The sequence below is a fragment of the Lycium ferocissimum genome, chromosome 4 (assembly GCF_029784015.1).
Source record: "Lycium ferocissimum isolate CSIRO_LF1 chromosome 4, AGI_CSIRO_Lferr_CH_V1, whole genome shotgun sequence".
NCBI classification, from domain to species: Eukaryota; Viridiplantae; Streptophyta; class Magnoliopsida; order Solanales; family Solanaceae; genus Lycium; species Lycium ferocissimum.
In genome coordinates, this window is record NC_081345.1 from 34,819,932 (window position 1) to 34,832,081 (window position 12,150).

The 12,150-nt window shown below is 34.1% G+C and overlaps 2 protein-coding genes across 6 annotated transcripts; both read right to left on the reverse strand.

Moving 5' to 3' along the window:
* Window positions 1-540: 540 nt before the first annotated feature.
* On the reverse strand, window positions 541-3,564 carry LOC132052520 (zinc finger protein SHOOT GRAVITROPISM 5-like). Its single transcript, XM_059444094.1, has 3 exons — window positions 3,009-3,564; window positions 2,499-2,898; window positions 541-1,595 (listed from the first exon to the last, which is right to left on the reverse strand). The coding sequence occupies exons 1-3, from the start codon at window positions 3,097-3,099 to the stop codon at window positions 839-841; spliced, it is 1,248 nt and encodes a 415-aa protein (XP_059300077.1). The 5' UTR covers window positions 3,100-3,564; the 3' UTR covers window positions 541-838.
* A 5,846-nt stretch (window positions 3,565-9,410) lies between these two features.
* Window positions 9,411-11,890, reverse strand: LOC132052521 (protein BASIC PENTACYSTEINE2-like). 5 transcript variants are annotated; one of them, XR_009414001.1, is made up of 3 exons: window positions 11,622-11,890; window positions 9,826-10,995; window positions 9,411-9,718 (listed from the first exon to the last, which is right to left on the reverse strand). XR_009414001.1 is itself a non-coding variant. In XM_059444098.1 (2 exons), the coding sequence occupies exon 2, from the start codon at window positions 10,860-10,862 to the stop codon at window positions 9,921-9,923; it is 942 nt and encodes a 313-aa protein (XP_059300081.1). In that variant the 5' UTR covers window positions 10,863-10,864; window positions 11,618-11,890; the 3' UTR covers window positions 9,411-9,920. The 5 variants fall into 5 exon arrangements, 3 of the variants coding, with proteins under 3 accessions (XP_059300081.1, XP_059300079.1, XP_059300078.1); XR_009414000.1 differs by having other exon boundaries at window positions 9,411-9,740; XM_059444098.1 differs by having other exon boundaries at window positions 9,411-10,864; window positions 11,618-11,890.
* Window positions 11,891-12,150: the final 260 nt, after the last annotated feature.

Genomic DNA, 12,150 nt, shown 5'->3' on the forward strand with positions numbered 1-12,150 from the left:
ATATACTTGAGTGTAATTTTATGCAATTATTATGATGGTAGTACCGTTCTTTATTGTCAGGACAGGGCGGGTTCATCACCATATTCTGACCACCTTAGCCAACAATGATCTTGAAATAGTCCAAACGTAAAATCTAACACTACCAAAAAGCTGAGGGTATCGCAGATAATATATTAAATTCACTGTTTTCTAGCTGTTCCTTTCTCTTTTTTGCCTTATTTTCCAAAGAAAAAGAAGGAAACACAACTCACTCAACTTAATGAAAAGTTGGTATACAAACTTACGATATTAATGATCAATAGTCCTCCCTGCATTTCAATTTATATGATGCACAAAATTAAGTTTTCAATTTTTTATTTTTTTATTTTTTTATATGTGATTCTAAACAAGACAAATAGTTTTTGACTATAAATCAACTTATTAAGGGTAAGTGATAAGTTTAAAATTAAATGATTCTAAAATATATAGAAATGTATCATTCTATTTAAAACAAACTACAAAGACAAGTGATCCCATAAACTGAAATTGAGAGTCATAAAATCAAGAACCCCTGGAAATTTTCATACCACAAGAGATTTCACTTTCATATTATTACGTTGCTGAAAAACTCTATTATGGCTCTCACCATGCAAGAACTAGATAAAAAAGTAACACCAAGTAACTCTTTTTGACAGCCGAGCTTGGTAATCCAAGTACCTAAACTAATCATAGCAGCAGCATCCACACTAAACTTATATTCATTCAACAAAATAAAATGAAAGGACCCAAAAATGAAACAATAAGGAAAGAGAAACATGTCCAAAGTAGAGATGAAGAAATACAATATTAACTAGTACAACTAGAGAAGTGATGTTTGGCAAGTAGCATACTTGAGATGAATACTTTGGTCATCATTCCTCTCAACTTGATAAGTAGGAACTATACTTGTTGATGTTGTTAATATCCTTCTAGCTTGGAACTGCTGTTTGCAAGCATGACATGTGATCTGTGAAAGAGTAAAATTAATTTGCCTGATTGCTTCTTCCTTCAATGCTTGAGCCTTTTCTAATTCCACTTGTGCTTGTCTTCTAATTCTCTTGGCATTGGCCAATTCTTGTTCCGCCAATTCAATTTCTCTCTTGGCTGCCTTTCTTGCCTCCTCCGCATAGGCCTTTTCACCCATGGCCTGCCTTAACCGCTCCCGCGAAAATTCATCTAGACCATTTCTCGATCTGTGCGTGTCATTATTTTCCGAGTCATTTTTCTCGCTCAGATCCGATGAACCAATGGATAGTTGAAGATTATGAGTGGAGTGATATTCGCGAGATTTAGACGAGACGGAGATATCAATGGGGCTAGATGAAGATGTTGTAGTAGGATTAGTAGTCAAGAGCTGGAGCTCTAAATTGTGTTTCTTTATTATGGCATTTGGAGTAGCCATAAGAAAAGTAGGCCATGGGACATTAGTACTTATGAGATTATTAGTGTGATCACTTGAAGGGCTGGGACTTGAAGCTGTACGAGAAAGGCAAGGTGTTGGTAATTGTAAAGATTGTGATTCTGATCGAAGCTTGCCAAAACTACAAGCATCTTGGTGCTCTATGAAGCTCTCCACCCTAAATTAACAAAGACAAATTGAATCATTTCGTTAAATTTTTAGTATACTGAAGACGTAATTAGGTAAATAAAAGTCTACTCTTTTTGACATATTAAGCTTTTAAAAGAGATATGTTTGCGTACTTCATCAAATAGGGTTATACCATAAGTCTATCGAATATGTGAACAAGAAATAAAGCTGAAGTAACCAAAATATTGAGTGCGATTAAAATGTCAACTAAAACTAGAATGAATACACCTTTAATATAACTAATGAAAAGGTTACCCTACACCGCACCTAAAAAAAAAAAAGAGAGAGAGAACGCAGCCGAGCTGATATTTAGATATGATTGAAGCATATTGATAGGATCAAAGATCTTCGTACTTTTTCAATTAACAAGCAGAATGTTTTCTGGAGAAGTCAATGAACACATTCCTTATAGAAACATGGAATTAATAAAATAACCATGAGCAAGAAACCCAATACACATGTTAATTAATAAAGAAATAGGATTGAGATGCTAAGTATAACAAATGGAGAATTTTAAAGTATCAAGAATGGGCCGATTGAAACCTGATTTCTGGGGAGCCACATAGTATAAAAATAAATCACTAATAAGGCTGCTATATCCATGGATGGAAACAACCTTCGCATTTTTCGCTCTTTGTTTTTTCTCCTTCTCACAAAGCTTAAACACTCCGTTACAACTAATTTTTTTTTTTTTTTTTATAACCATGGTATCCGGGCCAGCTTGCACTCATCTAGACTAATATGAAAATAATTAACAAATCTCAATCAGCATCATCAAAATAGGATAAAAAATATTAGAGCTAATAACATAGTGAAACTATTGCAGCAGATAATTTGTCTTTTTTAATTTTTATTTTTATGTACAGTTACATGTAAATATCTTTTAACTGACCTGGAGAAAACGCGGCCACAATCGCAAGAATGGCCACGAGTGCCACATGTTTTGAGATGTGCTTTGTAATCAGACTGAACAGCATACCCTTTGTTACATTTCTCACAAACCCATTGCTTGTGATTACTATGTTTCCTCCTGAAGTGCTTTTTAATACCAACAAGATCACCAAGAGCATGACAAGGGTCATGGTGTAGACAAGTCGGTTCTGGACACACAAAAACTCTTTTTTTCACAATAGGGGTTTCTCTTTTTAGCAACTTCCATGGTACTTTGTGCCGCCTTCTATGCATTTGTAAATTTTGGTCCCTTTGAAATCCTTGATTGCAGATCTCACACATATATCGATCTGATTCTAATAAAGTTTTTGGTGATAGGGATACCACTTCTGCATCTGGATCTATAGCAAATTCATTTACATAGCAAGAATAATACAAACATAAGTATTAGATATAAAAAAAAAAAAAAGGAAATAAATTGGGAAAATGCTAAATTTTTCAAGAATTGTACCTGGGGTTCCAGCTGGCCTTCTTTTTCTTTTATTGTTACAATTGTTTCCATTCTCTGAGGAAGTGAAGGGGTCTGTTGAAGAATTAAACATGACTTAAATGGATTCTTGATTTTTGTGTATAGAAATTATAGTGAAAGGAGTAAGGACAAGATGTAATATTAAACGTAACTCCTAGGTTTCTTGTAAATTAATGAAACTCTAAGATATGAGAGAGGGTGTTTGAAGAAGATGTGGGGAAGAGAAAGAGCTAAAAACCATGAGGAAAATAATAAAAAGCCTTTTTCTTTTCTTTAGGTATGATCAGCTTTTTGATCTCTCCATAGATAGCTTTTGGACTTTCAACTTTTTATCAGCTTTCTCTTCATAGCCCCCCTTACTTGCCTTTGCTTCACCTTTCACCAGGTATTCTTGAAGAGTCTCCTTTAATAAACTTCTTTCTCAATGAAGAAGATTGGGTTGGGCAGAAAAAAATAAAATGTTTTCTATTTATATATAGATTTTTTAATTATTTTTTTTTGCTGGAAATTAAAGGGGTTGGCAGTGACTGGGGGTGGAGGGAGTGTTTGAGAGGGGTTTTTAATGGGTATCCGGACTAGTTTTTGTATCTCGATTATTTCATTTCATAACTATAGATTACCTTTTATCAAGAATTCTAATAAGGGGATTTTAAAAAAATCATAGACGTCACACCTAATATTGATTTAAACATGTGTGTATTTCTTTTGTGTTCATGGTATTCAAAATAATATACAATATATACTAATTTTTAATCTATTTGTGCAATATATTTTTTCGATAAATTTGAACATCTTGATTGCATGTGGCTCCCACTGCCTATCAGGTATAAGTATTGAGTAATTTTATTAATCAAATTTAGACAGATAAGACCTAAGCTTTTCATCTCGGTTAGGATTTTTGGGTTCCCAAATCCCAATCCATTCACAATGTCCCCAAACTTGATTTGATGGACATCAATTGGACCGACGATAAGAAAAGAAAATTCCAAGCAGGTAAAATAACGAAGACAAAAGTACACAACTAAATCACTATTACAGTTGATGGGCACAGTAAATTTGCATGCATAAATACATGCACAGCAACATTACATTACACCAACTACTGTGCCAGCAGATCCATATTACAATGTGTACACATAAGTCTTTTATTTTTGTCAGTCATCTTTTCTACGCCTACAGTATATAAATTGGAAGTACTCCCTTTGAAATTACAAATTAACCCCTATTTTCATGCCTATTGATGGAGGACCAGCCCACTGCACAATCATTTGAGTTTGAATAGCAAGCTCTTTTTTCACTTGGAAAGACTCTTTTTGGTCAAAATTGAGTTGAGGGTTACTTTTACACCATCATGTTAAAAAAAAAAACAAGAGCATCAATAAAACAGTGAATTAGCAACAGCAGAATTGTCTTTTGCAAATAACGTTTGGCTATACAACTGTTCGGTCTGGGCCACCCCATTCCCACCACACCACATTTCTACAAAATGTCATATCACCAAACTATTTTGAGTGTTACTGTACCTGAATTTAACTTATATTCATTAATTGTGTATAGGGATATTCTGTACACAATTATTGGAATTTAACATACCGTAGAATAATATTTCTATCTTATTTTTTAGGTTATTAATTCAACTAAATAGAAATAGTTGCCTTTCATTATCTTTTATGTGACCTAATAAGAAAATATTGCCGGTCTATAAAAGTTAAATCCTTGTTATATTACTCCCTTTATCTCCCAACTTATTTGGAGGTGTTTGATTGGACACGATATATACATATATATATATATATATTCAAAAAAGATTTTTGAAAATTGTTGTTTGAGATAAACCATAGACATACATGAGGCTGTAATTAATCTCATTAAGGGTAAAATCATAAGTTTAAAGTTAAATTATTTCTAAATAAAAAAGTGTAATATTTTTTCTAGGACATACTATGTATAAAGGAAAGGGAGCAGAGGTAGAATCAAAATTTGAAGTTCATGTGTTATGAATTGCTATCAAATTTATAGTTTGTTTAAGTCACAATTAAATATTTGTACACATTTAATAAATTTCTTAATACAGATATATGATCTAAACAAAACTTACTAAGTTTTTCCAGACTCTACCAAACTGTAGCTTCGCCCATAAAGTATGTCATATAAATTAGGGCGGAGAGAGTATGTCTTTTTTCTACCTCCCGCACTTTCTTTTTCCTTTTACACATAAAATGTGGGTGCCAAAACTTGAAGGAAGTCTATTGTTGCAACCAATTTAGATCTAAATGATCTTGGTTACTTCTTTCCCTTTCTCTTTTTTCTGATTCCTACTCCTTTCTTTTTTGTTTTTATTCTAAGGAAGGGTCAATTTTGAATTATATATCTTTTTTAGAGAAAGCAATCATCGTCATTCCATCTATATTTAATTAAATGCAGATGGATTTTAGCGATATTGCAGTATAAAATATCCTATAGAGGTGGGGTTTTATTGATGCGTACTTTTAATTCATTTATCACGTATATGATGGAATGATTGAAATCCCTCTATCCTAACTAAAGGTCTCTTGTTCAAGCCATAACAATATAGAAAGCATTTAACTCTTTTAGGGGACAATTCGGTGCAAATTTAAATTAATCGAATCAACAAATTTTGTTTAAGCAGTATACTTTACTCGAGATTGTTAAAAGGACTAGTACACAGAGATCAACACTAGCTCCTAGCAGCGTGCACCAATGTGGTGATCATCATTATGTGCAAAAAAAATAGAAGTGTTAAAGGAGAAAGAAAAAAAAAAAAAAAAAAAAAACAGAAAAGCAGTAACACAGATTGGAATCTTTTACTTTTGTAGGGACTTCCTCCTTAATTACTTACTTTCTACGTACTTCAATATGCTTCGAATATGTACCTTAGCTTGTCACTCCAGACTCAATCTTGTCAATGTTTTTCTATCAAATAAGTTTGTTTTTCAATAATTATGTATGAATTGGAAATTCGTTTTCCTTTCAAGAAACTTTTACAATGTGTAAACATTGACTACATATCTTCAATCATCTGTTCAAATTTACAGTTAAAACTAGTTATTTTAATCACGACAATCTACCTCTCTAATTTACAGAAATTGGATCAAGCTGCTAAATTAACAAAATTCCCATTAAGTTTTTGTCTATTTCCGTTTAAAAGTTAAGATTACGGTGTGTGACTAACATAACTCTTGAACATTATTGATAGATACGCTAATAAATATCACCTGATTTATTCTAATTTGAAGAAAAGAAAATGCAGTTGAAAGCCTTAAGAAACACAAGCTTAAAGGTTTTAGATGTGTCAGCGAAGATATTCATTTATTTGATGATTAAGAAAGTGATTAGTTTAATAGGAAAAATAATTATAAAGGATGAAGGATGATTACCAAAGACATTCTATTGAGATGTTGCATGTGTGCGGGAATCCAAACTCACATCATGTCTCTACTCTTTCAGCACAATTAAATACACTTCATTAACTTCACTTTCTTTCACGCTACCTCTTTGTTTATTTTGCAGCTTTGGCATTATTTTCCTTTTATTGTCATTATTTGATCCATCTCTCCACCAAACATCAGACAATTACAGATACATTGTCACTCAATTACTACATCCACCCATTAGGGACAGACCTTTTTCATGTGCAAAAAAAAAAAAAAAAAAAAAAAAGGAGATTTTTAACTAAATGAAATATTAATTACTTCCTCTTACTGATCATATTAAATTTGCACAGTACCCTTTAAGAAAAATATCTAATAGTGTTAATTATAAATTATTGCTTAAAATACCTTTTATTTTTCTTTTAACGTTTCACTAAATTAACAATCCACTAATTGAAACAGATCTGAAAAAGAAAAGTGTATTGATAAATAACTTCTTGGTTTTCTAAAGAGTCAATTAGTCAAAATAGCACTCTAAAATGAATTCAATTTACCAAAACTACTAGCGTTTGCGACCGGTGGTAGTCGTTTTCATGCAGTGCCTTGTGTATCCTACAATGTTGTATGACCAATGGCATATGTTTAGTTAAATAGTAACGTCACGAATCAGGAAAAAAACAAAAACATCAAAAGTCATGTTGACAGCTTGAGGTACAAATAAAAAGCTTAAGGTTGCCAAAGGACTTTAGAAAAACAAATATCTGTTGAAACCCTGATCAATCCACAGTTTTTACTGCTAAAATGTTAAAATCGTCGGTCTTTCCTTTTTTTTTTTTTTTTTTTATTAATTATTAATTCTAAAACAATTTTTATAATCTTGTAAATATTCTCATCACATCTTGTTCAATGATTAGATTTCGGAATGGCCATGTTTTATGATAAATTCTCACGTAACATTCTTGTCCAGAATTAATTATAGGTCCAGTGGCCCATAGAAATAGAGGGTTCACCTAAAAAATGGCATCTACCACGTTCCTCTTATTTTTCACATATGACGAAAGCATATAATCACACTACCGATAGTTGGAAACATATCAATCCATTTTGAAACAGACAAGAAAAAGCACAGAACACTCAAAAGAATATGAGACTCCAGTAAAGTCGTGCATTGTAGTTTCTCCAGGGAAGAAGTCTCCAAATCCGATTAGAAAGTGTAATGAAGAGATTCAATAAGATCGAGAGAAATGTGCAGCAATCATAAATTACATATGTCAACGACGGAAGAGCCAAAATGCTCTTCATTTTCATTTCTGGCTCACTGCATGTAAGCTGAGGCTACAATTTTTTTTTTTGTCAGCTCATTTTTAGAAGCGAATCCAGGATCAATGAGCTCATAATAAGTTTGATTTTATTATATGTATACATATTTAATTTGTTTTTCATACCTATGCATAGTTTGAACCAAAAGCAATGCGCTCAGTTGGACCAACAAAACTCGTTATATCCAGCAAAATTGAAACGCAACTATTTACTGCTACGTATTGTGGTAAACGAGAATGCAGTGAGGAGAATAGTCTGCGGGGTTCTTGTATTGAGCCATATTTAATCCTCTTATTCAGGTGGGATACATAATGGAAAATATACAAATAAAGATTTCCAAAATCTTGTTTTTCGCCTAATGGAATAAATTAAAATTTCTATAGGTGGATTCTAAGCTACAAGTCTTACGAAACATAAGGATTACTCTAAAATGCCAAGGTTATATATGGACTACTCAGTAACAACTGAAGAGTTCAGTATGAAATATTTGTATCGTTTTATTTGTGGCTATAAGAATGAAAGAACATGTCAATGTTCAGGGAGAGAGAGAGTAGATCCATCCAAGAGAGTGATTTTCTTTTTGACGAATTCAAGTGAGAAAATGTTGAATCTCAGTGGCTCATGACAGGAAAGAGAGTCAAAGACTAGCTCTGTTTCTTGTATCATGCGAAATTTAAAAAAAAAAAAAAAAAAAAAAAAAAAAAAAAAGGGCAGCATGGTGCACTAAGCTCCCGCTATGCGCGGGGTCCGGAATACGAAAACACTTCTCAGTAGAAATTAGAACTTTCAAATAAGACGTACTCCCAGAAATGAGTATGCACATCTGGGAAAGGCGAGGCGCCTAAGCTGAAGAAAGAATTCTTGTTAAGACCATGTCATTATCTCTGAACACATCAAAAAATCAGGTAACCATTGGAAAAATGGGTCATGTCTGAGATAAAATGGCCTTAAACTAAAAGAAGGCTAGGACAAGCATTTTATATTGTTTATATAAATGGTTACAAGAAAAATAAAAAGGATATTGGAAACATGGGCTTTTTGATGACTCAATCTTCTGGCTTTATTCTAATTAAGGGTTAACACAGGTCCTCTCTTAAGCAACAACACCAGCAGCTACACCTACTTCTTGAGCAAGTTGGGATCCTCTATATGAATCCTCAATGTCTATGTTGTTCCTTTTGAGCCTGTCTTAGTCCAATATTATAGAATTTTAGTTTCTCTAGCATTAGAACTTAGAAGTCTTCTATGTTTTCTATTGGCATACTCTAATGAGACAAAAAGACTCCTAATAAACATTTGGCATAAAAACATACTAACATGACAAGAACTTAATCCGAATTAGCAAATGGTATCAACTTAAAAACTATAAACTTGGACCATTTCGGGTGTGACATCCTTGTACAAGGCCTAGTGGCGTATGCTAATCTTTATTGTATTGCAACAGAAATCGAGTAATACAAAAATCTTTTGCTAATTCATCAATCAGTCTAAACACATCATCATATTTGTTAGGGTCCAAAAATAATTTGTTAAAAAAGCAATTACCATCACGGTCTAAACCTAAGGCAGTGCACATGACTGTACAAGTCACTCCACTAGACGAATTTGACACACCCACTAGGAGGTGCAAACATAACAATATTTAGCATTTCTACAGCTGAAATATCATACATCAGGTCAAAAGGAATTTCCCATTTGAAAAGGACAGCGACCAAACCCAGGTTTAATAACATTCAGCCAGAGTAGTGCAGGACATAGGCATTTAGTTGATCAAATATAAGGATTCCCTCATAGGAAGATAAAAAAGATCTAACATGAAGCAACAGCTAGAAAGACAACATCTGGGTAATAACAAATAAAAGAATGCAAAATTTTCCATTCAAAGATCATCAGAACTAAGTGAATTAAGAACCCGCAATTGCATAACAAATGTACCTCCTCTGCAACTTTCAAAATCTGCCACTACCGTCAGTGTGCTATCTGCGTTGACAACAAAGGTGAACTGAAAGGAAAATCTTAGCCAAGTGCCCACAGGACAAAATCTGAAGGAGGGTTGCAGCACTTGAATTTCACTGGTTAGAAACTACCTGACAAGCCTCAGTCCAAGCTATAGTCAACTATGTACACCAGAAACGCATCGTGCCTATGTTAAGGAGAACTGCTAGCATATTCCACCATACATCTATCTGATAGTGACAAACTTGTTTGTACCATGCTTTGCCCAGTGTGGCTTCAGATCAATTGGATTAGAAAAGTTATATCCTTCTGAGGCCAGTTTCTCTAGAACCTTCTTAAACGCTCCCAAACTCATCTTCCGACCTGCTATCCTTGAACCACGCCGTTTTACATTCATAGGCAAGGGATACGAAGACAAATTGGTGGTACAGCAAGCTGACTGCCACCCACCACAGCCCCACCTATAACACTGCTGAGCAGCCCCAGTGCATGAGCAGATTGGTATAGGAATTCCCGAAATGTCCATATTAATCCCGTTAATGACAACTTCTGCACTTTTCCTGGGAGCTCTTGCCCGTGGAACAGAAGGGGTAGACTCGCCTTTAGGAGTCCTAGTAGCTTTCTTGGCCTTCTTAGTTTTAGGGGGCTTCAGCAATTCGGACTTACCAGGTCCCCTCTTCTTAGCAAGCCCGCCTATATCCATTTCTTGGCAAACCTCTTCCTCCACCAGAGGAGCAGCTTCAACTTTCACCAAGTTTGGCTGCTGGTGCATCTGCATAGACTGAGTGGAAGATGTCTCAGGCAAATAACCATAACCTGTAAGATAGTGGTGGTTTGCAGATAACAGATTGAAATACTTCTCTCTATAGTCTTTATGATTAACCCACATCTCCCTCATGTAATCCATTGGCATGGGGTACTCCGAGAGCCCACAAACCCGATGATGATGAAACGCACCACCATTAGTCAACGCCATAACTGTAGGATGGTCAGGTTGATGGGTTTGTTGTTGGTGGTGGTGGAGTTGGTGATTCTCGCAAATGTTGCCAAAATGGGGCTTTTCATCCACTGAGGACATGAGTTGCAGGCCCAAATGTCCCTTCAGGACTGTTGTCGTTGGCTCAAAAAAGCCCCAATTTCGTATATTCATACCGCCATTTCCATCCATGGCTGCCTGAATTCGATAACAAAAGGGCTTGAAATTTCAATAAAGACCAAATTTTGACAACCCCAGGCTATAAATATCGCTTACATCAATATAACACCAATGCCACAGCATGCAAGCATCATCATTTTCAACCCTACAGAAACCACAAGGGGATAATGTTGACCAAATCAAACTGTAGAAAAACCAGAAGAAAACTACAAACTCCATTCTGAATCAAAAAATGATCCAAACATCCAATCAATTGCCACAAGACACATAAACGTGCATAATGTCGACTACAAATTAAGCTAAGAGAAAGACAATACTCCCTCCGTTCCATTTTATATGACACTCTTTCCTTTTTAGTCAGTCTCAAAAATAAAGACATGTTTCTAAATTTGGAAACTTTATGAGATAATTTCCAGCCACACAAATATGTAAAGCTTGTTTTGGACGACAAATTTCAAAAGTCTTCATTTGTTTGTTAAACTTGATGCCCACTCAAACACCCTCATATATAAAATGGGCTGGAGGGAGTAAGATTCAACAAATCAAATGCCAGGGTGTAGAAAGAAACACAAGCAATAATCCTAAAAATACAGTAGTGTTTGAAAATGAGTCATTACATCCAATTATAAAATGCAGAGAAGTTCATAATGCTGACATTAAAATTTGAACTTTCATATATGGTGAAGCAGTGACTAAGTTTTCTAATTTAGATCTTTGGCGTAAATAGAGAATAGTACAAAAATGGAAATGAGAGAATAAGAGAGTACTTACTGGAGGGAAAAGTCGGCTGGTTAGGGTTTGGGACTGTAATCCCCTCTACGCCCTTATTTACGTTCAAAGAATACAATTTGATTTTTTTGTATAATTTAATTGCAGAAAATAAAAATAAGAAGGTTAAATAAAATAAAAAACACTATGAAATACAAATAAGAAGGTTAAATTAAAAAAGACACTATGCAGTTAAAAGAAAATAAAGGGACGAATTTCTATTACACATTTTAACTTTGCGGGATCTTATTACTCCTCAACTAGTTTAAAACCAAAAAACTAGTCCAAAGTGATACTACCTTTTGAGTCGACAAGTTTATTTTATTTTGTAGAATTGAAGGGTTTGATTAATATTTTTGGTAGAAATTATTTTAATCCATCTCCCATTTTATGGACACCTATTTTAGATTCTTTTTATATGACATGAAGGTGATTCTTCTTCTTCTTCTTCTTCTTTTTTTTTTTTCTCTCTGTTGTTGTGCATATCCTCGGTTGAATCATTAGTATTTCGTGCCGTATTACTGTCATGCGT

Bases quoted from the DNA above. Each gene is read 5' to 3' on its own strand.
- LOC132052520 (XM_059444094.1), bottom strand. From the start codon at position 3,099: ATGTTTAATTCTTCAACAGACCCCTTCACTTCCTCAGAGAATGGAAAC. The intron at 2,899-3,008 runs GTACAATTCTTG...AATTTGCTATAG, and splicing joins AAGGCCAGCTGGAACCCCAG to ATCCAGATGCAGAAGTGGTA. The intron at 1,596-2,498 runs GTCAGTTAAAAG...TTGTTAATTTAG, and splicing joins TGTGGCCGCGTTTTCTCCAG to GGTGGAGAGCTTCATAGAGC.
- LOC132052521 (XM_059444098.1), bottom strand. From the start codon at position 10,862: ATGGATGGAAATGGCGGTATGAATATACGAAATTGGGGCTTTTTTGAG.